Raw genomic sequence first — 26,781 nt, 5'->3', positions numbered from 1 at the left:
TGTGTCTGCGATACATGGTGCAAAATAAAGTGTCCTTGCTAAACTAACAGGCAAGATTAAACAGAATTTTGAGAATACATCAATAAGAGTTTGTTGACTGTGAGAAAGAAAGCTGGAAAAGTACTAGAAGTTATAACTATGTATTAACAGTCTGCAAAGTTACAAATACATGAAGAATGCATAAAAACCAAAAGTCTTTAGGCATCACTTCCAACTTGGGGGATTCTGTGATTCTTTAAGATCTTTTTCCTGTTGTAGGTCTGCATTGTGGAACTTCTCTATCTGCTAGTGCTAGTAATTTTGTTTGATTAGTGGTAGAACCCCTCTAAGTCTCTTCCACAAATGCAGAACGTAAGTGCTATCTACATCTACCCTTCACAAGTAAGTGTGTTTACCCTGCCCTGTGGGACAGGGCCAGGCTTGGTAGGAACTTCAGGAATAAAACTGTTCATTCCATAAACATTTTCAGTTGTTGTTGATTATTCCCTTGAGGTCTGCTTCCAGTATTTGGGGCTCTTTTAGTGAGCCTGAGACAACTGTCCTATTGCCTGCAATCCTTTGATATCTAGTGCTGCTGGCCAGTGAAGTGTTAAAATATGCTAGCTAGGGTCATTTTGATAAAATTCGGTAGTGATAATTCAGTCTTGAAACAGAGCTGCAGAAATTGAGGAGGGTAATAGTGGTGTGTTTTCGTTGTGTTCTGCACTGCAGGGTCTGTTTGGTGTTCCAGAGCTGAGCTGTCCAGAAGGATTTCAAGAAGCACAGGACAAAGCGTTGCAAGAATCGGAGCAGCTCGTCCAGAAGGCATGTTCAACCCCACCTGGGCCAGAGACCGTAATGATCTTTGATCAGCTTTCAGATAGCCTATGCAGAGTAGCAGACTTGGTACGTTACTTTTTTCAATATTTACATAGATTGTTTTAAACTGACTGAGTTTACACCATGTTGTTCCATTTTATGATTTTCTGCACAGCAGTAAATAGCAGATCAGCTCCATGAAGTTTTGTGTTAAGTCAGAAAATTAAACTGGCTTAAAGTTAATTACAAAGGCTGTTACCAAATGGTAGGTAACTACAAATCCTGTCAAACTGTCCAGTCTATTTTTAAGACAGATGTAAAAATAGTATAGAAGCCACAACAAGAAAAACAACAGTGAAATCATACTTGTGTTTCTGCTGTAATATTAATACATAAGCTCTCCAGCATCACTTATATTGTGGCAAAGAGGGTTTTGATTTCAGAGTTAAAGTTGGAGTGGCAATGCACATGTTTTAAGTTATGATCATTTATAGGTGAAGGTCCATGAAGAACTTTCAGATTAAAAGCAGCAGATGAAACTCAACAGTATCACTTTATTAACACAATAAAAAGGCAGCTGTTTCCTAGATTGTAGTTTTTGTGGTCCACAGATTTAGAGTACTTGGCCTGATATTCTGTATCACAAAATGTTAAATTTAATAGAGCATTTCATATTGCTCTCTGGAAACTGTTTGCCCAAAGTCTGTCTTTTATGAAAACATCATTCTTTGGTTCAAAAAAACAGAACCAGCCTTCATACTGAAATCAGTTCTTAGGTCGCTGAGTTTTTTGACTTGGGTTTTCACATTTGAATGTCTCTGTGTGTTTTCAGTTCTCCAATCTTGTTTCTTTTTCTTTTCTAGATTTAAGACATCTTTTGCGCCAGGCACTTTTCCTTCTGAAAGTACTTACAACCTCTGTCTAGTCACTTGTTCTTAGGTTTTTTATAGACAATGCCTAATTCTGCTTAATCAATCAATACCTAAGTAAAACACTAATGTCAGAATTCAATTGCCATAGTTTTGTATCAGTTTGCTGAGTTAAAATTGCCTCCTTTGTATTATTTTCAAGTTTTTTATGTTCAAAGATGCACAGCTTGCAGAACTGTCTGGAAGTAATTTGGTGATTGTTATCTGTTGTTAGGAATTTTGATATCTGTCATTCAGCACCTTTTCTGTCAGTATTATACAGGATTTTAAAAAGGAATTCTAAGAAGTAAAAATCTTAAGTGTGTAACATTTCTAAGGCTGCTTTTTGAATCACACTGCAATCATATTTTATACTGTCAGCTTATTGCATGTACTTTCTGTAAAATCATGCCGAATGTCTTCAGTGTATTCGTAGACTTTGAAATATTCCTGATCTTTTAAGTCTTTATAATTTCAATGTCAGAACTTCCCTGCTTTCATGTCTGCAGTCATGGAAGCCCCTAGCTCCCCAGCTCCCTCTTAGCATCCTTTTATGCACATTTGATGCTGTGCTTTCTTCTTAACTAGAAATTTTAGTTTAAAAAATATTTTTAAATAACATTTAAATACATTGGAGTAGCTCTGTGGTGTAAGGACTCTAAGATACACACTATACTTAAAATGTTTTAAGAAATGTGTGAGTTAATGGTAGTTATTGGAAAGACACAGGCACTGTGTGGTTTAATAATTGTCAGCAAAGTTTTCCAATCAGCTTTATGTTTTAGACAAAAAAAATGGCAAATTCTGCAAAATGATTGCATAGAACTGTAGAAATAAATGTTAATATAAGTGGAATTGCTTGAGTGCGATTTGTTTATAAACCAGGATTTTTTTTTTTTTGTCTTTTTGCCTCACTGTTTTCTTCTTCTACTGTGTCAGGCTGATTTTGTAAAAGTTGCCCACCCTGACTTTGCATTCAGAGAGGCTGCTGAAGAAGCTTGCAGGAACATTGGTACCGTGGTAGAGAAGTATGTTTTCTTCTTTTTTTTTTTTTTTTTTTCTTTTCTTTTTGCTGTTTCGATGTGCATCTTTAAAAAATACTGTATGATTATCTATGAAAACAGCAATCAACAAAAAATACTTGCACATGGGAACAAAGTGTCAGTCTTCTGATATAGATATTTAAGGGTTTAATTTTGTTACAGTATCTCATGAAAGGTTTTTCTATTTTAGTTTCAGTTTATGATTCCATGTCACTGAAGCCCATCAAAAGCTCAAAGTGATGTTTTTCTAGGATTTGTGATAATTCACTGGTGATTGTAAAGTTTATGTACAAAGTGCTTGAAAGTGGATTGACTTGGATTATGCACACCATGTGTAACAATATGACTTTAATATCTGAATACCACTTCAGATATAAAATTTGTATAAAGAAGTTATTCACATATCATCCTGAGAGGCTCATAAACTATTGTGTACATGTGTTTTGTTGCCCACTGTATCTCACCTGGGAATGCAGCATAACATGCCAGCAAATCCAATGGACACAGTATTATCTGCATGGGGACAGTGCTTGTGTGTGGAAGTGTTCTGGGGATAGTAAGTTCTCAGTCTATTCCAGTGGCAGGCAGCAGCACATTTATCTGATGGCAAACTTGAGCACAGGTTTTCCTTTAATGGAGTCTTTTTGATGCCTTAGGATTTTGGTTTTTATATTTTTCAGATCCTGTGCTGCTTTAGAGTGTAACTCTACAACTCCATATAGCCTGTTAGCTACTGTTCTCACATTCTGGTGAGGCATAACAAATCCTCTCTAGGCCTGAGACTCAAGGACACCTTGTTGTCCCAGGCCTCAAAATATGTAAACAAAGCCTTGAAAAAGGGGGAACAAATTTGGGGTAATGATATCATTACCTGAAATTGTAATTGGAGAATTAACCCTGATATGCAAATGGACCCAATTTATTAAAGTGTGAAAAACCCGTGACCTGTTATCCATTTTGGGTGTAGCCCTAGGGCTCTATCTGCCCATAGTGTACCTTATTGAAGGCCCTTCAATAAATACCCCCTCTTATTCTCTTAATTTTGTCTAGCCTCTGTTTTTATGTAGCCCCACCAAGGCATCACTTTCAAAGTAAGGATGAGAAAGTCATTCTCTCACCTGTATGGTCTCACCATGATTATCATTGTTCATAAAAAAATAAGCAGTCAGTATTAGGCTTGTTCATATTGCCACAAAATCCAATCCAAAAGTATTTTTCTATCAGATGCACAAGACCTGTTTCCATGCTGGTTTGTCCACACATGCTTTGTATAGAAATTCTCTACTTTTTACATGTGATTGTGAACCAGAAAACATTTTGAAAATACAGTGTTTGGCTTTTAATGTTGTTTCACTAAATACTGCCTTTGAATGAGTAATGCCAAGAAACTGAAGTATTACTCTGTTGCTAGTGCATGATTCTTTTACTCTGTATCTTTTCAGATTAAATACAGATGTTGAACTGTGTCAGAGTTTGAGACGCCTGCTAGTTGATGAAACCTTAATGAGTTCCTTAGATCCAGAAACCAGGTACTTATTAATGCTTATAGATCTTTATAGATTATAAATAGAATCTTACAGATTGAGGTTCTTAGGTAGTATGTATTGTTCCTTATTGTACTTATATTTTGTGGTTTTTTAAATTAATAAGTGCAACTTTTGGAAAACAAACCACGTCTCCATTATTAATTTATTGGTCACTACTAAATTACCTGCACAGGACTTAGGAAGTTTGTAGTTGTGTAATCTTGGAGAATGTCTTTGTGACTTGTAGAGCACAAGATATATTTATGCTGAATAACTGAGATCTGCAAGAACAGAAAAAATGTAAACTTAAGATTTTCTTCAATAGCATTCTTTTGATTAAAATAATATACTCTACTGTGATGTTTTTAGGATTAAAATTAGGGAGCAGACTATATAAATTGATTTCACTTTATAGAAGCTTATTTATATTTTTCTAAATCAGATTAGCAGTATATATATTGAAAGCTTACTTTATGATTGCTGTAATAGGTTTTATTAGCTGTTTATTCATTTATAATTTTGAATTATTTATTCACTGACATGGTTAGACAAACTTAATGTATTAGTTACTTCATTCTTCCTTCTTTCCCTATGATCAAGGATGTTAGATTTGAAAAGGTATTTTTCTGATGTTAGAATAAATGAAGTATGAAAGGAAATTAAAATGGTAATTTGCACAAATTGGTTGAACATCTAGATTAAGGTACTGGAATTATTTTGAAGGCTATTTTCAAAGCAGATGACTAAATTAAGAACAAAGGAAAAATTGTTTCTCACTGAGTAAATTGTTAAGGACCTAAAACATAGGAAATCTTTGTCCATAATAAAAACATTCATATAACTGTGGCGTTATTCTCTGTGAAAGATGTGAAACGTAAATAACTACTGAAGGCAAAATCTGTTAAGAAATTATGCTTACTATCAAATGAGGCTGTTTTAACAGGGATTTACTGTATTTTTAGGCGAGTGGCAGAACTTTTTATGTTTGATTTTGAGATCAGTGGCATTCATTTGGATGAAGAAAAGGTAATTTCTGGCTACAGTATATGAACAGAAGTTTGTCTGTCTACCAAAAACCAGATAATGAAACATGTGGGACATGAAATCACGTGATTCTGGGTCAGTTTCTCCTTTGTGGAATTTTGTTGTCTTAGAAGTGATTAATTTTGTCTATTTTAAATCACTTCTAAAGGTAGTTTTTAGATAGTTGGTTGTTCTTCCCAGTTTGGTCCTCATCGTTCCTTTCTGTTCTGAGGAGTTATAAGCAAGTCCTGGAATCCTATTTTCTTTTGTTTGGTGTCTTCATCAGATATTTAAAATAGCTACTCAGCTGTCAGAACAACGTATTTACAAAGAGGGAAAAGCAGTGTTTTATGCACCTTGATGACAGGTTAATCAAGTGGAGTGTTTTAGAAGGGATCAGGTGTGTGTCCAGGCACTCCTGTGGTGCTCACATAACCAGAAGTTGTAAATCTTGTTCAAAATTGAATATCTAGTCATGGTCTGATTACCTGTCTTGGAACTTCTATGTAGTTTTGCAGTAGTTAGTGATGGATTTTCCAAAACCAGCATCTTACACCATCATTTGTGATATGGATGCTCTGTCTGTTCATAGTTCATGTCACTGTATAAAGTTAATTCTTTGTTTGAGTCATCCCCTCCAAAAAAATCTGTACAAAGGCTCTTCTACCAGATTTATGTGGTTGAGTTATTCTGAAGATCATGGTTGTGATGGTGTTTTGTGACCTAGAAGATGGTTCTAGAATGTGTTTTTATGATTAGTTTTTCCAAAGAACAACCCTGAAACTTCAGCTCTGGGGTTTATGTCTGATTTGACTATTGGTTCTATGGTGCTTCATCTCCTTTCAGTTACAATTTCACTTATTTTTGCATGTTTTCCTCTTCCTCCCCTGCCTGTTCCACTTTTCTTCCTTGCTGCATAGTGTTTCTTCTCAGTTCTCATTTAAGACTTCAGAAATTCTTCCCTGTTGTAAGTTGAAATTTACTTCTGCTACAAAGAATTTGTGCTTTTTAAAATAAAACTCAAAGGTACATTTTCAAGAGTAAGGATGGAATGGGAGGACAGAGATCAGGTTATGTCATTCTTTGGACTTTACAAGTTATGTTGTATCTGTACCCTCAGCCTTTGTTTTTTTGAGCTGTGACCCCACAGACAACAGAGACCATACTTTACTAATGTGAGCATGTTCACTGAAGCAAATCGTGCACAGTTAAATGCATGAAATACTGTAATGAAGGTGATAAAACTCTAAATCACAAACTCCTAAGAGTAGGGTTGAAATACCGTGAATACTTACAGTTTCCAGAAAACAGTGCAATACAAACAGGAAAAAGAGAAAATTCTATGTCTCTTTTAGGATATTTCTCTCAAAGATGCTTCTTTTTTTATTCAGTATTTTACACAGCAATCAGTTACAAGCTAGCAAAGCTTACATAAATTCTACTTGAACTCCACTGTACATTTTCTTACTGCAGGAACATAGGCATTTTTTTGAAATTTCACTGCTTTATGAAATTACAGATCTGTATGAGCATCTAATCTTGTTGACTTCAGCCCTGCATTATGACTTTGTTGATGCTGTGGGTCTAATCTTAAGTGTTGTATTTTCTGCTTCGTTTTTGAAAAGAGTCCTCTAAGGTTTAAAAACTTGGAGTTCTGCTTGTAATGTGTCTGAAGATATTCTTTTGTGCTTCATTTTTCTTACAGCGTAAAAAGGCAGTTGACCTCAACATCAGAATATTGGATTTATGTAACGAATTTCTGATAGGAGCTCACATTCCCAACAAGATTGACAAACACGTTTTGCCAGAGCATATTCGGTATAATTTTACAGCTGAAGGCAATTACTTACAAGTTGCTGGTCTACATGCTGATTGTCCTGATGATCTGGTTTGTATTCCCCAACTTTACTTTGGCATCCTCTATACCAGAAATGCATATCGGTTATTTTACTTGTTAGTGAGGCAAATGCATGTGGTTTATGATTATGCTGTTATTTCTAACAAGGAAAAAACTTTTGTAGAACATAATAATCAGTTGCATACTTGACTGTAGTAGCTATGAAATAATGGCTGTGGAGCAGAACCTGAATGTCTGGAGGAAGAAGAGGGGCACAATACAGATTCTTGATTTTAAAATACTCTCTTTTTAAAGGCATATAAATTATTGCAAAGTCTTGACCTGTTATGGTCAACACTTCAGTTTATTCAGTAAACTGGGAGGTGGGATCCCATGAAATGCAATTCTGAAGGGTAAAGGAGCTTAAGAAAGCAGGTAGTTCTCTTAAGGCAGCGTCCTCCAAGCATGTGAGTATTAAGATACTCAGTATTAGTGCATTCTGATCCTTAGAAAGCCAAGCAGATGTATCAGGAACCAGGCTCAACAAACAGGAAACTCTTAACAAAGCTTAATTTCCAAAAGATAGCATACATGGAGTGGTACAGATCCAGGGGAAGAGTGTAGAAATATTGCCTGTATGTGTAGGGATGATGTTGGGAAGATCAAAGCTCAACTGCAGTTGTGGGTTGAAAGGGACATTAAAAGCAACAACAGGAGCGATTACTGCTGCATTGGTACTAAAAGCCATGGAAAACATGGACTCAGTGCTGAGTAAGGTGAGTGAGGTAGTGGCAGCAGACACAGATAAGGCTGAGATGCTCACCGCTTGCTTTTGCCTCAGTGTTCATCAGAGACTTTAGTCCAAGGTAAGAGATTACAGTCTGGATTGGTGGACAACCAGATAGGTAAAAAAAACTAATTTCATGATCAGACTCAGAGAGTAGTGGTTGAAATGTACCCTACAGGAAGACTGGTACAGAAAGAACTGTTGCAGGGGTCTGTCCTGGGTCTCCTGTTTTAAACTGTTATCAGTGACGTAGAGGAAGTGACAGAGGGCTTGCCTACCAAATTCACAGGTGATGGCAAATAGGGAGGAGCAATCAATACACTTGAAGGTCAAGGCTGACATTCAGAGTGGCCTAAAAGCTGAGGTAATGGTTCAGTGGCAACTTTACGTAACTCAGAAAGGACAAGTGCAAAATCCTACACTTGGAAAGGGAGAATTCCTGGTTGTAGGACAGGCTAGGACTGCTTGGCTGAGTCTGATCTGTGGCAAAGGCCCACAGTGTTGGTGAGCAGCAAGTATGAACATGAGCAGTAACCCTGGCAGCAGAGGGGCCAACAGCATCTTAGACTGTGTGAACAGGCGCAGAGACTGAGGGAAGAGATTATAGCCCCACTCTTTAGGAGTGTCTTAAACAGAGGCCACCAAGATGGGCAGTAACTGGAGTGCTTGCTGTATGAAAAAGGGTGGAGAGATTTGGGCCTATTCACCCTATAGCAGAGGTAGTTTGGGGGAACCCTGGCAGCACTCTGCCAGTACCTACAGGGATGTCATGGACAGAATGGAGCCAGGCTCTTCAGTGAGGTGCATGACAGAACAAGTGTCAAAAAGCACAAGTTGAGATGAGAAATAGCAGTTAGAGAAATTTTTCCTGCTGATGATACCAAGCAGTCAAACAGTGAGGTCATGCTGTCTCTCCCTTACATGCAGGGTTTCAGGACCAGACTGGAAAAAGCTTTGTGTGACTTGGTCTTAGCTCAGAGTTGTCTCCTCTTTGTGCAGGAGGTTGGATGAGACCTCAGCCTGAATTATCCTGGGAAAAAAGTCTTAATTTAGTTATTGTTAATGTTGTTTTTCTAAAAAAGAATTCATTTAGAGTTATAAATTTAAAATTAATTTAGACTCACTGAAATGTGGCAGTGGCTCTCTAGACTTCTAGATACAAGTCTAGGATCAGGAGCATATTAAAGCACTCCAGGGTTCTGTCTTCACTTATGTTATGTAGTTAAGTAATCATACTTAAATAATCAAGGTGGAAATCTTGTTTGTCACAAAAAAATAGAGAAAAAGTTACCATGGTAGAATCCAAGCTGCTGTGTTTAATTTCTGTAAGAAATTAAAAATTAATTAAATTATGGCACTGATAGGATGTAAATAAATGAATAATGCTCTTGTGTCATCTCTGAACTCTTGTCCTGAAATAGTGTAATCTGCAGAATTGCTACTGAAGCTATGAGTAATATATCAATTAAAGAATGCAGTTGTCTGAGTCAGCACTTCGGAATCATTCTTTGAAAATCATATGATTTAGGTTGGAAAGGATTTTTGGAACTTGTCAGTTTGAGTCTGATCCTGTTCAGAGCAGGATCAAGTAATCAGGTTTGTCAGTGATGTGTCCAATTGAGTTTTGATCACTTTCCAAGGATGGAGATTCCATAACTTCACTGGACAGACAGTCTGTTTGACCACCCTCACTACTATTATTTCTTCCTGATATCAAATCGGAATTTTTTGTCTTCTAGCTTGTGTCCATTACATCTCCTGCTCTTGCTCTGCACCTCCAAGAACATTCTGTCTGTATATTCTCTATGCCTGACTGCTAAGTAAAAGATTCAGATGTCCCTTGAGCTTATTCTTCTTTAGGCTGGAGAAACGCAGCTCTCTCAGCCTCCATTCTGTGTCATGTGCTCCAGCTCACAAACAACTTGGTAGCCCTGTGCTGGACCCACTCTCATTTGTCAGTGTCTTTATTGTCGAGTTGAACCCAAATTTGGACAACGTAGTTCAGGTGTTGTGTGGACGGTACCAAGTAGAGGAAAACAGTCAGATCTGTGGACCAGATGGCTGTTCATTTTCTAGTAGAGCTTAGTCAGCTCCCGGCCTTTGTTGCGAAAACAGACTGCTATGTTCAAAGAAGGGCAATCATCTCTTGCTTCATTTGCTTCCTTCAAGATTAGAGCCTGGTGGAACAGAACAGGTACAAAATGACTTGTAAATTTTTATATTCATATTTTTTCTAAACTCAATACCTGTATTCTTGTTCAATGTATTGTCCAAGAGAGAAGCTTATTTCAGATGAAGACAAGCGTAAGTTGTTGCTGGATTTCCTGAGCTTATTCCTTATGTACAAAATAAAATTATTTGCAATTGGTTTGTGAAACGTAAAAGCATTTTATCAAATTTTCTGAGTCTCCAGGTAATTTTTTTTTCCCGAGTTATGAAAAAAGCCCAAACAAACTAAAAATATGAGAAAAGGAGAAAGTTTGTGCACAGATGGGCAGACTAGTAGATTTCTTCTACAAAAGAAATAAGGCTTTTCTCTTCCTTTCTTTTCTCTCCCCTGACCCCATCTCTTTTTCTTGTCAGATCCTTCCATAAGCAAGCTTTACTGATATGCAGAGAACAATTTGGGTTTAGTTTCAGAGGTTTTAATGAGTTAAGACAGCCGACAGAGTGGTCTGAAAAACACAGGTGTTGGCAGAGGGAGGGAATTGATGAGAGACTGTTGCCAGGAGTAGAGAACAGGACCCTTTTTGGCAGTCTTGATCCTTTAGGTTGTCTTATTACATTCCTCATTCCACTTCTAATGGGTAAGAGATCTGTAATTGTCAGGCAGTTATAATTACTATTGTTAAAAGGCTTTAGGCCTTTTCCCAACAATGTCAGTGAAATACAGCTGTTATGCCAGATCTTCATTTGCATCTCTTGGTTCTGTAAAAATTACTCTGTAGTAATGTGACTTTTTTTTCCCTGGTATTAGGTGCGAGAAGCTGCTTACAAGATTTTTCTTCACTCAAATGCTCAGCAGTTGGCTCGATTGGAGGAATTGCTTGCGAGCCGAAACAGCCTGGCACAGCTGGTTGGGTATGACACATTTGCCCACAGGGCTCTTCAGGGAACAATGGCCAAAAATCCAGGTATAAGGCATGTATGGAAGGACATGTTGAGAAATCAAATGTGTAACATATCAGGTCAAAGGTTGTTAGTTTCTTTAGCTAAGTTTACACGTACTTCTTGCAGTGAAGTATTTTGTTGCAGTTACATTTTGCTGTATGCCGTACTCATGCTGTCTGTAAATAATAGTACTCACTGAGGAGGATCTGGTGTTTTGGTTCAGAATTGATGCTCACTCCTTAGATTATGAAGGTGTCATTATCTCAGCACATAACATAGTAAATTTAGTACCAAATTCTCTTGGAATAATGTCAGTGGAGTAGTTTGTTAAAAAATCTAAGGGAATTTTTTTGTTTGGAATATTCTCATGTAAACTTAAGATCCTTTAGGGAAAAATAATTTCCTTTTTTTTTTCCTTCCTTCTAGAAACAGTAAGACAATTTCTGGAGAAGCTGTCTGAGCAGTTATCTAAAAGGTATGTCTTTTTCACTAAGCTATTTTTTTAACCATACTATTTATTTCAAGAAGAGAGGGACTTGTGCACTAATAAGTTAGTCAGTGCTGCTTATTATATGCTCTGATGAAGCAAAAACCATGACTTTCCCAGAATTCTGAGAAAAGGCTATTTGTTTAGAATAAATTCTGTGTCTGTGATCAGAGAACACCCAGGACTGAATGCAAGAAATGCAGTTAACAGCAAACAGGAAAACCAAGTTGAAGTGTAGAACACATCTCCTGGTCTTCTTGCCATATGCACAACTCCAGATATTTTGCTTTTATAAAAAAAATTCCCTGTTTGTCCCTCTTGCCACCATGAGCACCACACAGCACAAAACAATTTCATCACTGGGTATAAATGGGGTGTATTGTAAGAATGAAAATGCTTTGGAGGTGTACAACCACAGTAAGAGGGACTGAATTTGAAAGTACCTGAATGGCAGAAGCAGAGTGGAAAAGTTTTTCTACTGTGATATGTGGGGCTGCCATTTTATATAGTAATTATATATATATATATATATATATATTCATATATAATCTCTGATGAGGGACATTTTCTTAGGATGGAGTACTATTGTACTGTATTACATTGCTCAAAAATCTTTCATTAACATTTTCATCATAAAAATATTTTTCAGAACTCAAAAAGACTTTCAAATGATGACAAAGATGAAAATGAAGCTCAACCCCCACAATTCAGTAAGTTACATTTCCATAAATGATTGTCTGTTTTGTTCTTAAAAGTACAGTATAAGGTAATCATGTTCTGCAATTACCTCTACTTTAGTGTACAAGATGTAGTAGAATTAGAAACATTCTCTCTTCAAATGCTTTCTGACTACTTAGCTGCTGTATTAAAACCAAGTATTGAGTATGAGAGAGCTGTTGGTTTATACAAAGTGATTCTGAGATAACAAAAACATAAAGCAGTAAAGGGAGTATCACTTTGCTTTGAATTAATTGACTCATTTGAAAAGTAAAGGCTTTACTTTAGGTTAGATTCAAGTCCAGTGTGTATACTACATTGGATGTATCTTAATGCTGTACATATCTAGATTTATCTTTTTTTTTTTTAATTGAGTGTATTTCTTGAAATCTGGTATGAAATCCTGGTATATAGTTGAAAAAGAAGACCAATATTCAAGAAATATAAAAAAAAAAGTTTTCAGTTTATGATATATGATGCTGGTTTTGGTGATGGTTTGAACCCTGTTTCCCATTATGTTTTAAAATTCTGTGACTTGCTGGAACTGCAAAAATACTCGAAGGAAACTGTTGAGTATTTTTACTTTGGGTTCACTTGTTGTCCATTATTGTAATTATAAGCTGGAATTCTCTTTCAGATGCTGATGCCATGGGATCACCCCTACTACAGTGGAGTCCTTCGTGCTGAGAGGTAGGCTCCATATGTTCCTGATTGTAATGTAAATGAGTGTCCTTGCAATAAGGAAAAGAAAATCCTCAATATAAACAGGATTTCTTTCTTTGAAGGTGTACCTCAGTATGAAAATAATAAATATTATCTGGTGGGAGAGTTGTTTGTAACATTTTTTAGTTACTGCTGGAATGCCTGTAGAAGTTTTTGGTTCCTCTGTTGTTTTGCAGGGAAGTATTGGCGCTCTTTGAAGATAAGAGGATGAAGCAGTTTCAGAACAGATAGAAAATCCTTATTCTTGTTGTGCTTTTAGTTCTTAGCTGGGCTGTAGTACTGTTTAAAAATAAATTTTGAACACTGAATACAATCCAACTTCTCCTCTTATTTTAACTTCATTGCGCTTCTTACCGAATGTGCAACTTTGTCCTCTTCTGCAGACTTGAAATAGCAACTTCTTCAGTAAATCTTTATGGATAGAATTCATTCTTATCTCACTTGAAAAGACTGGAAAATAAATTCTTTACACAGACTTAAATAGTGCACAAGACCTTTGTACATAATGAGATGTCAGCTCTGAAAGATGTAAGCCCTGCATGTTGCCTTTATTAGATCAGCAGCAGTGACCTTTTAGGTTTCTGTTGGAAAAGATAATTGAAAGTTGTGCTGCTTTCACAAGGGGGTTTAGAAAAACTTTTCCTTCACTGCAAATTTACAGTTTTTTGGTTTTTAAACAAACATAGACTGGATGTATCTGATTAAAATACTAGTTTACTTTGGATCAGAAAGCTGTGGTGGTATAGACATGGCATGGAAGGAGTGCCAGCAGCTGGCCTGGTTGTTTACAGAATTGGTGTGTGCCATAAGGGTTAGAGCAGTAGGTGTAGAAGCCACTGTGTTACTTCTCCTGGAGGAGTGTCTTCAGATGCTGATTGTCCTTCTTGGTCTTACTGTCCTTCTTAGATCTCCTCAGGAAGCTAACAGTCTCGTAATTGAGTTGCTGATGATCACAAGCAGATTATTCGGCTCTTTTTGGCATTAGAAAGAAAAATACTTCCTTTCCTTGGGGGGCTTTGTAAGAGACCCAATTAAGTTACTTAAGAATTGTGAGGCGGCTTTGTGAAGGGAGAGCTGCAGGTAAAACGGAGTCAGACATTGGCAGTGTATCTTTGCTATTTTTTTGTATTCAGGCACCAAGTCTGGAAGTTGGAACAGTGTGAAGAGTCTCCTGAATCTGTGTGGGGCCTCCCTGATTACAGTGCAGGATTTGGGCCCAGTGTTTTTCTTCCTCCAGCTTGGGCAGGATTGTTTGTTTCTGGCAGGTATGCAAGCATCCACAAGACGGGAGAAAAAGTAATTCTCCTTTCCACTCTGTGCAGAGCTGCTTTGCTTTAAACAAGAGTGTAGATCTTTCATGGTCCTGTTTTCTAGATAGTTGTCTGTCTTTGGAAAAAGGTTTTGATCTAGTTGGCTGAAAAAGGCTTTACATTCATTCTGTCCATATTGTGGGTGTTTAACAGGGTGCTGGATACTGGGTAATCAGCTCTGAAGAGTAAAACTCACTTCTCCACTGCATAGTGTCAAGGACCGTGCTTTATGACTGAAGCTAGGCAGGAATCAGAATATTCATGCAACAACCAGAGGCTGGGACTATACCTTGTCATGTCTGTGCCCTAAATGCCTTGTTACCCAAATGGAAATCTCCTATCCTTTATCTTGTATTTGTGCTTACCTCTGTTTGACTGCATCCCTTCTTGAATGCCCTGTGGATGCTATGGTATGTTCAGTTCAGCACTTTTGTAACTGAAAGATGAGAACTGTGTCTGTCACACAAAGCTTCATACTGGCTGGAGTTTGACTTTTGGCTGTTTGTTGTTACTTTCTTCCTAACTGAGCCAATTCTCTTGTGTTAAATTATGTGTCTAAAGAAAAGTGATGTTGTTTTCCTTTTTCGTTTGGCTGGTTTTTTTGCCATGGGAAAATGATTTAATGCTTTTTAAAAAAAAATTCATATCATGTTTCTTTTTTTTATTTATAAACTCAATAAATACTTTCTTTTTTGCTTCTATGCTATTATATTTTGCATTTTTTCATCATGGAATGACAAAATATGTTTTCAAACAAGATGCACTTAACTATCATGCATTTCTCCCATTCTTTGTTGAGTCTTTTTTTTTTTTTTTTTTTTTTTTTTTTTTTTTTTTTTTTTTCTTCTTCAAGGATTTATCTCTTTTGGAAGAAATCTGCTTTTAGCTTTAGATCTTCAACAGAAATGCCATGGTTATATTTGTAATAGTGCTGTGCATAGAGCATGGCTTATGTATTTGTCTGTCATATTTTGGGACTCAGTAGTAGTTTGTGTGGTGGATTTTTGTATTAGGAATTTTTCTTTTCTTCTGCATAGTAAAAGGGAAGCAAATGTATGCTTTTGAGTATTCCTTTTTGACTACTGTTGTCACTGTGGCTCCAGCTGAAGTACAGACCTGTAGTTTCCTAGGTATTGTCAGGTACATAAGATGCAGATTATCTTTACAAACCTAGGTATAAAGAAAGAGACTACAGAGATTTAGTTCTTGATTAAGTAACTCAGCATTTCTGGTATGTCACACGTGTAGCACTAGGGGGGTGCAAGAAATATTAGCTGGGCCAGTGTCTATGGCTGCTGGAAAATGTTTACTGTTTCTTAGTTTAGCCTATACAACCATTGCTCTTTAGTCCTCCAGATTTTGACCAGCTACATGTCAAATGACACTGAAACTTATGACATGTTTTTAATGTGTCTATATTTGTAGCATGTTTTATATTTTAAATGTATTTATATATTTTATCTTCTAGATATCCATTTAGTCTTTACTGTAACAGGATTAAAGAAACAAATCCTTCATCAGATTTCTAATAACTAGTTTTAAGGTGTAGATATTTACTTGTGAAGGATGCAGGATGTCCACATGCGTTTGGACCGTAGAGTTTTGATGCCATTTGCTGTCGCATCGGGTTGGTTTCATTGTCGCTGCTTCCACAGCTGTTACCGACCATTGCTGCTGTTCTGTCTCTGGAACAGCAGGAGGCGCTCCAGACTCAAGCCACAGAGTTGCGGTTCTCTCTAAACCCGGCCACAACAATTTTGTTTCTGTCAGCTTTCACCAAGTCTTTTCCCTAGAAACTTGATCCTACTTCAAAAGTGTAAGCCTCCCATTGATGGGAACAGGATATTTTACTTTTTTTTTTTTTCCCCAGACTATGTTAAGTAGCCTCTCTGGCTTTAAACCTACACTTAAGACAATGTAATGTTTTTGTAGCTATAGTTTAAGAGGCAGGGAAAATACATGTCAGTATAAATGTACTTTTAAGAGAAACAGAAGACAAAAAAGTCTGAAATTCATGGTAGCAGTATCTTAAAAGAAGATAGAGTAATTAGGAGAACCTCAAGAATTTTGGCAGGCTAAGGGTAATAAACCAGTGAATGCTAGAACATGCTTCAGCTTCTAACAAGTAAGAAGATGTCTAATATGTATATTATAAAAATAATAATGTTGAGTTTTAGTGCAGACAAGTACCCAAGTATTAATTAAATCACATTACATCTCAGTAAGTGCAGCTGTAACTCTCAAGGCCCTGATCTTGCAAAGATGTGGTAGTCCTGCTGACTTCTTCCGGGTCAGAAAAAACCACAACAGAAAATCAGCCCCAAAAGGCTGTGAGAGAATTTTTGAGGTTAGCCATTTGCCTTGAAGGTAGGATTGGCTGTGCTTAGTCACTTCTGACAGAGGTACAGAACTGTTCTTGACAACCGTCAGCGGTGAGCTTTGTGTATTTGGTATTGACTCCTGTTTCCTTAACCTGTGGTTCTTGCCAGGCTGTCTTGACTTCACTGGTTGTAATTCACTGTTAGGATTTTTGCCAAAATGTCCCACCTTTTATTCAACTTGAAGCTGGGATGTGCTTGCAGAGTACTGACTCTGTGCTAGTCCCTTTTTCTGGGTCTGCAGAAGGAAATAAGACCAGCCTTGAGGATGACAGATCAATGCAAAAATAAGTTAGTTTCCTGATGTGTAGGAAGGAGAATGACAGCTGCAGGTGTTTTGGATCTTGGGGTGCCATCTTAGCAGAAAATAGGAATAAATCACCTTCATTCTTGTTGGGACTGTACATAGGTTGCTGGCTTCAGGGGAGGGTGGGCACCACTTCTGGATTTTTTTTGGAAGGGTAGGTTCAATACCAAGGTATGAAAATGTGACTGGATGTTTCTCAAGTTCCTAAAAGCTGCAACTAATATTGAGGTTTGCAAGTTACTGGTAAAGAAACTTATTCATGGCTGCTTTTTGTTAAATTATTTTTAGTTTTATGAAAGACTGTTCTCTCTTGGGAACGCCATGTAGAAGAATAGCCCAGACCCTTTGTGGAACATGTGAGAAAACTGTCGCTCTGTTCAGTTTGAAAGCTGAAGTGGAAAATTAATGTAAAATATAACTAGGAAATCTTTCAACCGAAGTGCTCAGAGAGAAGGAGAACTTTCTGTGACAAACTCTTCATAAGAAAGGGAAGGCATGCCTCCTCTTAAATCAACTAATACAGGTATAGAAAGCACACTTTAACTCACCAGTCACTAAAGCTGGTGGATTAAGCTTTTTGGAGGGAAACCTGAAAGTTATTGAAAAGGATTGTTGTGAAGCAGAACTCAACTTTCAAGAATTATTTCTTTATTCAAAACATTGTGGAAGAACAAAGAAACCGTTGATTTGAAAACTAAGTCAAATCTCGAAGTTGTGTGCAGTGCTGATACTAATATTTCAAATTACCCCTTGACCTCCTCCAAAATATTCTAGGAAGTACAATTAACAGAAAGAAAAAAGGAATTTGAAATACAGGTGCTACTTTATGGTTGATGAGAGTACAAAGGCTTTCTGTTATTATTATTGTTATTATTTTTAAGAAAGCCAGAGTCTTCTATAAATCATGGTTAAGAGTCTCCCTTTAGGTAAAGAATTAAGTTTCATAGTCTGGCATGTAATGAAAATTGGAAGGGATTTTCCTTGTCTTGATCTCTTCAAGTTAACCTGAGGGGTTCATCTCACTTTTATCTTCACTAGCAAGATCTTTTCAAGTTTCTTTGGAAGTTTTGACAGGATCTGTTTTATTAGAGATATTTAACTTTGTCTTCTATATTTTTGTGGATGTCAACAGGATAATAATTATTCTCACAAAAACCCCCAAAGAAGTCAGGATATGTCAGGGACTACATTTAATAACCACCAATAAGAATTTTTGCCTGGCAGCTAATTTGCAATTGTTAAGAGTCTGAACGCCTGTGTTCTAAAGAACAGTGATCCTGATTCAAATGTCCCTAATGTTCAATTTTATAAAAAGCATTCTTAATAGAATAGATGAAAGTCATGCTGCACAAAGCAGTCTTAGCTTCCTTCCAAAGATACAGCTTAAATGAAAGTGATTTTAGAAGTGCATTTTGTTTAGACTCAGTGAAGTCATACAAGCTTAGAAATAATTATTTATAATCACATACTACATCTTTGTTCCTCACAGGGGCACAGCCTTTTTGTTTGAAGCCTGCTGTTCTTGAAGAATAACCAAACCTCATTGTGTTAGTTAACTTCTTTTTATAATCGTTTTTCAAATGGTTTGGCTACTTTGCTTCTCTTAAAAATATGGCTGTGCTGCAAACTGTGAAAGTAAGGTGTCTGGATTTCTTAAATATAGTTTATCCTTTAATAAAAAGCAGGAATTTGCATTAAAGAAACTAAATTTTCTTTGATATGTCTACTTTCTAATTAGAAGGGTACTGAAATTTCTCTTCATAAATTTTCTGAGCTCACATTCTGACATAGAGTATGTGAGAAAATTTTCATTCCTTCCTGGGTTTTGTTATAAATACAAATGGTTTGGCATTTGAAATCAGATGTTCAGAGTGAATTAAGTTACTGGAATATGCAAAATGAATACAGAGCAAACCTATCGTGTTCAAGTTTGTGTCTCAATCTTTCACAGTTTTTGACATGTAAGCATGAGAGTTACGCAATTCTACAGGAGAAACAAATAATTTAAGGTTCATTATTACTATAAAAGGGACCACTTTGAGTCTTGATTTTTATCTTTCTTGAGTCAAAGCAGCTTAATTGAAAGTTTGGCACAGAGGAAAGTATTCTTTTCCACTGTAGAGGAGTTCATGTATGTATCTGTTGATTCTGTTTCTGATTTGTGCAGGGTGAGTGTGTATTGGTGTCCACTTTTTTTTTTACATAAATGTTGTATTTCCTACATCAAAACTAAAAGCAACCTTTTAAAAAAACTTATTAATATCTAGGCATGTACAAAATCCTTGATTTCAGGAAGTCTTCTTTTAGATTAATCATTGTGTTTTCTGGTGGGTGTGTGTATGTCTGTAACGGATAGAATTTTTGATAATTCCTTTTCCTGTTCTTCCAGAATTACATTCAGATCCTTTAAGTTTTGTGTAATGGCTTAAGAAAATTTATGTGCTCAAGTTCAAGGGTAGTTGGGAAAATCTTTTACCGCAAATTGTAAATATCAAAAATCAATCCATACCTGTTTTTTTTAACCTGAGATACACTAGAAGAAATGTTACATGGTAAGAAGTCTTTTTGACTGGAATATATCATTCCCTGCAAAGTTCTGTTGGAATTCATCAGAACACCACCTGAGATCCATCTCTTTCACCTGCATTTTGAAAGGCATATTCCCATAGAAAACGCTGTGCTCTTCATGCTTTTGGGATTCAGGTATACGGCATGCAGTCCAGTCAGGGAAGCCTAAGTCCCAGAAAGAAGCAAGAGCTCATAGATGAGCTCTAGACTTCTGCAAGTTACCTCTAATTGGTACCTTATTAAGCTTGAAAGTGTTAAAGTATTTGTGTTTGCCCTTCTCTGGTGACATAGGCATCCTAAGGCCCAGAACTCACATTTTAAGCAAAAGGGTATCCAGACAGGGTGTTTGATTCTTGCCCTGGCTTGCTTAGCTGCCCTACATCCTTTTTCTTAGGAAGTGCTTCCATGTTTCCATGTGTTTACCGGCTTTGGAGACAGCAGTATAATGTTTTGTTGGTGATGTTACTACGCCATGTGCATCATCATCCCCGCTGAATTCTGTCTGTCTGCTCTTCCGGGGCTGCAAATGACGGCATATGAGAAAACCTGTCTTCCAGCTCTTCTTTGCAGTAGTTATTGTCAGTCAATGCTATCTGGCTCCAGAACATTAACCTTACTTCCTAGTAGCAGTAACCCTTAGCAGAAATTTTACTGGTAGCAGAGTGCCTGTTACTGTAGTTCAGTATGGGTCATGATAATTTCCTTTCTGATTTCTTTTCCCAAAAATACTTGAGTGCACTTCCTGTTGGAGATAAAATCGTCACTTGTCTGAATAAATGTCGGGGCAGCTTGCCAAAGAGTGTGCTCATAATAAAGCAGCTGCTTCTTGCAGTTTTATTTCAATTTTTTACTATTTATTTTAACTAGAAGGCATAAAGCTGTACAACTATTCAAGCTCACAATTGATAACAGCTTGAAAATTGTGCATAAAGTGATTCTTAAAATGATTGCTGCTTTAACATATAGTATAAAAATAATTATGTGCACAGTAGGGTCATCAACATTTTTTAACGTGTAGATTATGAAGATTGCTTTGCTCTGACTAGTGAGCATTTTTGGGGCAGGCTATAGCACTTTGGAAATTCTGCATTCTGCTCCTTTTTATGTAGAGTCAGTCAGTAGCAGTTAATTCATTAACTGAAGTTGTTGTCCTTTCATTCTGTTGATTGAGAAGTAATGTGCAGTGGAATCCCAGAATCACAGTATTGTTAGAATTGAAAGAAAACTCTGGAGATCATCTAGTCCAACCCCCTGCCAGGGCAGGAATGCCTTGGTTTTGATAGGGTCTTGCTGGGAGTCTTTAGTCTGCATTTACAAATACACTTGGTTTCATCTTTGAAAAAAAGGGATCAAAGAAGCACCATACACCTGGGATAGAAGATGGGGAACTTTGAGTTTTCCCTTTAGCTTCAGGAGAAATTAATTGTGCAGTCTTGGATCAGCCCTCAAAAAGGCTCTGCATCCTACACAGACAAGTTCTGTCTTTGTTACTGGGCTATTTAAAATGCTAAAGGAATGTATTGGGAGAAGTCTTCATCTTAAGGTTTTATGTGGTGCTTTAGAAAATCTGGCCCAGGTCAGAGCGTGTTTTGAAGATACAGCTGAGACCCTTTAATGGCATGAGAATTTTCGTTCAAAGGACTCAGGGAAGAGAAGTTTGGATTGCTGTCACAGTCACAGTCCCCAGTGCTGCTGAAAAGTTGAGTTACCATGTTTTGAGATTGGTATGAATTTGAATGCCAAAATACTGTGCCTGGGAAATGTGTTCTTCCAGTTCCACTAATGTCATGTCAGTAACTGAGATTGGGTAATCATTTCTAGCTAACAGATGCTTTTTTCTTGTCATCTGGAAACAGTGAAGTTGCTAATGACTGCTACCATTTGAGTGCCTGAAATCAACCAAGAATCTTTAACAAGGGAACATCTACTTTGTAAACTCTTCCAAATACTTTCCTACCCACACCCATATGCCAGATTTAAGTTTTAGAGATCTAGTAGAGATTGCAGCATTTCCTGTTCTGTTAATTGAATATTTTTATATTTGGGAAAGGTTCAAATATTTTAATTTCCTCCCTTTTCCCCATTGTCCTCTAATCTTATCTAGTGTTACACCTTTTATTTTTCAGTGAGTAGCATTAAATCTTGAAGGTGGGGGCTCAGGAAAGAGTCAGTCATATGCTTGCTCTTGCCACTGAAAGGCAGGATCATCTATCAATAATTATTCCAGGAACTGAGATTTTGGTTATAGGACATGAGTTTCAGATAGCTGAGGTTTTAGCTGATTGCTGTTCCTAAGTAAGCCCAAAGAGAAAGTTTTCCTGGAATCAGTGCAAGTTTGGGGTTAGGCTTTCTTCAGCTATCATTGGTTGTACTTAATTTGTGAAAATGGAGTTCATGTATGAGGTAGGACCAAATTCAAAACTTGGGAAATGAATCTGTGTTTTGGTGTCTGGCATGATTATTGCTTAGTGGGTACAGACTGGTATTTACACAAAGATTTTTGAAGATGTATTACACACTTCTTGGAGGAGTAGCTTTTTTTTTCAGTACCCAGTACTCATTTTGAAGTATTATTGGTTATTATCATCTGATTGTGATAATTGTACTATATTATGGGTTTTAACCCCTTTCTCCATAACTCCTGGGACATTGCACTGGCTAGCAAACAAACAATGGATGCCAGATAACTCAAGGTATAATCATCTCTGCTGACTGCTGCTAGGTGTGCCCAAAAGTAATTTAAATATTGGGTCTGTGGCATAGGACACTTGTGGTATTTGAGGATTTTTCAGTATCTTCAGCTTTGATCTTTTTTTGCAAACTGATGTAATAAGCAAGGCAGAAATGGACAGTGGAGATCAGAACTAGATACATTTTTGTTTTGGCATTCTGTATTTAAAAAAATGTTGTTTTTCATAACTTTTTCAATTTTCCATTGCCAAGAGGAGCATTAACACACCTTTCATTAAATGTGGGAGAGGTTTGGTCCTGACAGTGTTCTACCAGAAGGGACTAAAATTAACTTTGTGTAATTTCTGTTAAAGTGGTTGTTTAGTCAAGACCGCATTGTACTCAAAATGTCAAGATTGTGACATCTTCAAGCATTAGCCAGAGCAGGGGGCTGGTTCCTCTGGTGAGTCTGCCTTAAGGCATTATGGTCTGTTAATGCTGTTTTTCTGGAGTGGTGGATAAGTATCATGCTTTTTTGAAAGGACAAAACCATCACAGATGGATTTCCTGCCACCATCCCCTCCCCCACTTTGGATAGTGACAGTATATTACACAATATTTATCAGAAAGCCTTCTTCCTATCCTTTTCATCCTGGGGTAGGGTCATGATCACGGGGACATTGTGCGCATTCAAGGAGTGTTGAGAATGAGGAAGAAGTAGACATTGATCTTCTCCTTGTAATTTGTTAATGTCAGCTGTTCTATCCATGAAGAAATATCATTGCTTTCTCCCGCTAGTATGTATCTGTGTTTTTGACAGAAATTAAATAAAAATTAGTTTCAGAGGTTGTTTTTTTCTACCCCTCCAGCAAACACATTAATCTAGTATTTCAACCGAATGTGGTAATCCTTTGCAGCTAGTATGAAATGTTGTCTTCCTCTGATAAAGGTGGAATCTCTCTCACACTGCAGCTGTGTGTTCTTAGTTCTAGGCTCCATATGACATCTTCACAAAATAGTTGAGGCTGGAAATTTGCTCTGGAGGTCATCTGGTCCAACCCCCTGCTAAAGCAGGGTCCCCTAGGGCTGGGTGTCCCAGATCAAGTCCAGGCAGCTTTTCAGTATCACCAAGTTGCAAGACTCTGTAGCCTCTAGGCTACCTGTGCCACTGCTTGCTAATCCTCACTGGGAAAAAAACGTTTCCTGATGTTGAGATGCAACATCTCGTGTTCCATTCTGTGCCTGTTGCCCCTGGTCCTGTCACTGGGCAGCACTGAGAAGAGCCTGGTCTGTCTTCCTGGCACCCTCCCTTCAGGAGTTTATACTCCTTGTTAAGATCCCTCTGAGGCTTCTCCTTTCCAGGCTGAACAGTATGGCCGTGTCTCTCTTATCCTGAGGAGTCGAGCACTGGACACAGCACTTCAACACTGGACGGAGTGCTGAGTAGAGCAGAAAGGTCACGTCCCTCAGCCTGCTGGCCATGCTCATCCTAATGCACCCAGGATGCCATTCACCATTCACCTTCTTTGTGGCAAGGGTCCCTCGCTGGCTCATGCTTAACCTGGTGTCCACCAGGACCCCCAGGTCCTTGTCTGCAAAACTGCTTTCTTGCTGGGTGTCCCCCAGCATATACTGGTGCCTGGGGTTGTTCTCCCCAGGTGGAGGGGAGAACTTTTTGAACTTCTTGAGGTTCCTGTCAACCCATTTATCCAGCCTGTAGAGGTCCCAGTGGATGGAAGCAAGACCCTCTGACATATCAGCCACTCTTCCAGTTTGGATGGCACTCAGTTTGGTGTTATCTGCCAATGACTGGACAGGACTGGACCCAGTATTGACCCCTGGAGCACACTGCTGGTCCCTGGCCTCCAACCAGTCATTGTGACACTGATCACCTCCCCCTGGTCCCTGCCATTCAGGCAGTTTTCTGTCTGCTCATCCAGTTCATACATCAACAGCTTCTCTGCAAGGATCTTAGGGGAGACAGTGTCAAGGGCTCACTGAAGTCCAAGGAGGTGACAAGCACTGCTCTCCCCTTTTCTGTCAGGCCAGTTATTTCATCATATAAGGTTATTGAGTTATTTGAGCATGACTTGCCTTTGGTGAATCCATGGTGACTGCTCTTGGTGACTTTCTTGTCTTTCATATACTTGGAAATGGTTTCCACACTTAGCTGGTCCATCAAAAAAAATTCTACTCTTTAGAAAGTTTTGAGCAGTCTCTAAACATCTTTTGATTTTTCTTGTTTCTTGTGTGAAAGTGGTTTAATTTAGTGAAGTGTTTTTAAGGGTGCTATTCTTTAATTTCTTAGGATTTTCATGTTCTCTTATCCTGCAACTGAACTCACTGTTGGGAGTTACATGTTTTAATCTCCTGCTGCTGTGAAAATCTGATGTTTTATTATGAATGTGAGCTGTTGGTAGTGTTAAATTTTGTTTTACTGAAGTGTGTGTTTGTAGTATTGCATCATATGGGTTCTTTCTTGAAATACCTCGTATACACTTGTCTCTCTTCTCCCAGTGGGCAGGGAGGAAATGGCATGGGAGCCCCAGATGATACTGGATGTGTGGGGGGAGGAGGGTATGCAGGCTTTGCACGTAAGCATAGCTTTGACAGGACTGGTTGAAATGCACCCAGCAAAAAAGCCCTGCAAAGAGCCCTTGTGCAACGAAACCACTTGAGCTTGTCTGTAGTATGTATTGAGACAGTACTTTTATAGTCAGTTAAAGATGTTAAATAGAGTTAAAGATGCAATTCTTTGAATTACAAATGGAAAAACTCAGCTTAGTATTCATAGTGGCATGTAGGATGATAGTATAAGATTTTAAAGTGATATGACAAAAAGCAGTTCTAAACTATTATGGAGATTGTAATGATTTGCTGCCAAAAGAAGGGTCATTTTAACCTTGTTTTGCAGGTCTTGTAGTCTGTATGCAGGGAGAGCTTCAGAGCAGAATCAGGAGGTCTGAAGCACTTAGTGGTGTGTTTTAGTTTCCATGGTTATGATCTGGGCAGAAGGCAATCACCGGGCAATTCTGTAAAAGTGTGGAGACATCTGAGGTTTACCTGCTAAAGCTTTTCATAAAGTGCCATGTTGAAGGCATCACAAGTCTTAGGAATTACTGACTTAGTAAGTATTCAACACATACCCTGTAATTCTGTACTTCAGGGTGGAGAGGGGAGCTCTGTGTGTCAATCAGTGTTCTTTGTACTCCAAATTTCTGTGGCTTATATGAAAATTAACTTGTCTCTTCTGCTTTCTTTTAGAGACTTGCTTTCAGTCTTTTTATCTAACTTGATCTAAAGTGATTTATATCATGCTTATTTCCTTGGGTGTAATGACTTTTTGAGTAAGAAGGAAAATGTGCGTATGGCAGTGTGCAGCACGTGAATTTTGGTGTGAAGATCTTGAAGAACTGTGTCAGGATGGTAGAGCCAAAATATGCTCTAATTTCTATGTTCTACTATAGTTAAGAATAGAATGGAATACACCAGCTTTAGCTTGTTGCATTTGTGGTGTGAAAATAAGCAAAATCTTGTACCTTACGATATTGTGGCTTAGAGGAGTAGCCCCACCCTGCTGTGCATCACAGCTCAGTGATGCCCGTCAGTGAATTGGAGCTGCAGTCGTAAGCAGCACTTTGGCAAACGAAGCATCCCCAGTGGGCTTCTTTTTCAGGTCTTCTCTGTGTGGGAGTGGGAATGAAGGAAGGGTAGGTGTTTGGGTAGGGACTATCTGGTTCTTTCACAGCTGGTCTGTAACTAAACCTTTTGATCACAGGCCTTAAAATAGCGTGGTTCTTGTCTTTGGTGTCCAGCTGTTATAATCTAGCTGATGCATGTTTAAATTTCAATGACTCTGATTCTCTAGAGTTAAGCAGTCTTTACTCTGAGACCCCAGAAAATGGTATAAATAACATTTGGGCTTTGTATGTGAAATGAGGGAAGAGCATTTTTCTCCATTTGGGATGTACACACAACTGCAAGCAGATTCCAGTTGTGATTTTGCTGTTGTCTCAAAAGAATCGCGTGGTGCTGATCAGCTTGTGAAAGGTGTGAGTTTGCAAAGCATTTATTTGCTTGATACACTTGTAGCGTGTTTACTTTTTAGGGTCAGAGTCTCAGGGAGTTTGAGCCCTTTTATAGGCTGCATACATCTCTGAACTACTTTCTGAAATTTTGTTTGTTCTCAGTTTATATGCATGCATGCAGATGTATGATGTCTTACTCCCCTATGGGTGTCTTCTGTGCTACAGTGTCTTGAACATAGTTGGTTGACGTTAGGCTCAGGAAGCTTGGCCATGTTTGAAATCCACGTCACGTACTAAAATTTTCAGGTGGCTCACAGCTGTAGATGTTTTCTACATGGTTCAAGAGAGTCCCCAGAGCCTGAAGTGTGATTTTTTGTGTGGGAGGTGATTGTACCTACTTGGTGTTTCTGTTGCTGCAGTGAAAGGCAAGACTGCAGAGTCAGCAGTGCTTACCAGTTGGTTTCCTGCCCTAGCTGAGGATTTGGCTTACACCACAGCCAAAGCCAGCTTGTTTTTCTGATCAGTCACACGGTGCAGCCTTGGCATGGGAAAGGCACTTG

The 26,781-nt window shown here is 38.0% G+C and overlaps 1 protein-coding gene across 1 annotated transcript in view; it reads left to right on the top strand.

The window, feature by feature from the left end:
- MIPEP (mitochondrial intermediate peptidase) overlaps positions 1-26,781 on the top strand; it is a 68,427-nt gene that overhangs the window by 2,459 nt on the left and 39,187 nt on the right. Inside the window, exons 2-10 of the mRNA XM_032099435.1 lie at positions 712-885; positions 2,646-2,734; positions 4,192-4,278; positions 5,238-5,301; positions 7,004-7,186; positions 10,900-11,056; positions 11,460-11,508; positions 12,170-12,230; positions 12,875-12,927. Coding sequence (XP_031955326.1) covers positions 712-885; positions 2,646-2,734; positions 4,192-4,278; positions 5,238-5,301; positions 7,004-7,186; positions 10,900-11,056; positions 11,460-11,508; positions 12,170-12,230; positions 12,875-12,927 — 917 coding nt within the window. The remainder of the gene's footprint in view (positions 1-711; positions 886-2,645; positions 2,735-4,191; positions 4,279-5,237; positions 5,302-7,003; positions 7,187-10,899; positions 11,057-11,459; positions 11,509-12,169; positions 12,231-12,874; positions 12,928-26,781) is intronic.

The sequence above is a fragment of the Corvus moneduloides genome, chromosome 2 (assembly GCF_009650955.1).
Source record: "Corvus moneduloides isolate bCorMon1 chromosome 2, bCorMon1.pri, whole genome shotgun sequence".
Lineage (NCBI taxonomy): Eukaryota > Metazoa > Chordata > Aves > Passeriformes > Corvidae > Corvus > Corvus moneduloides.
This window is presented reverse-complemented; position numbering and strand designations above follow the sequence as displayed.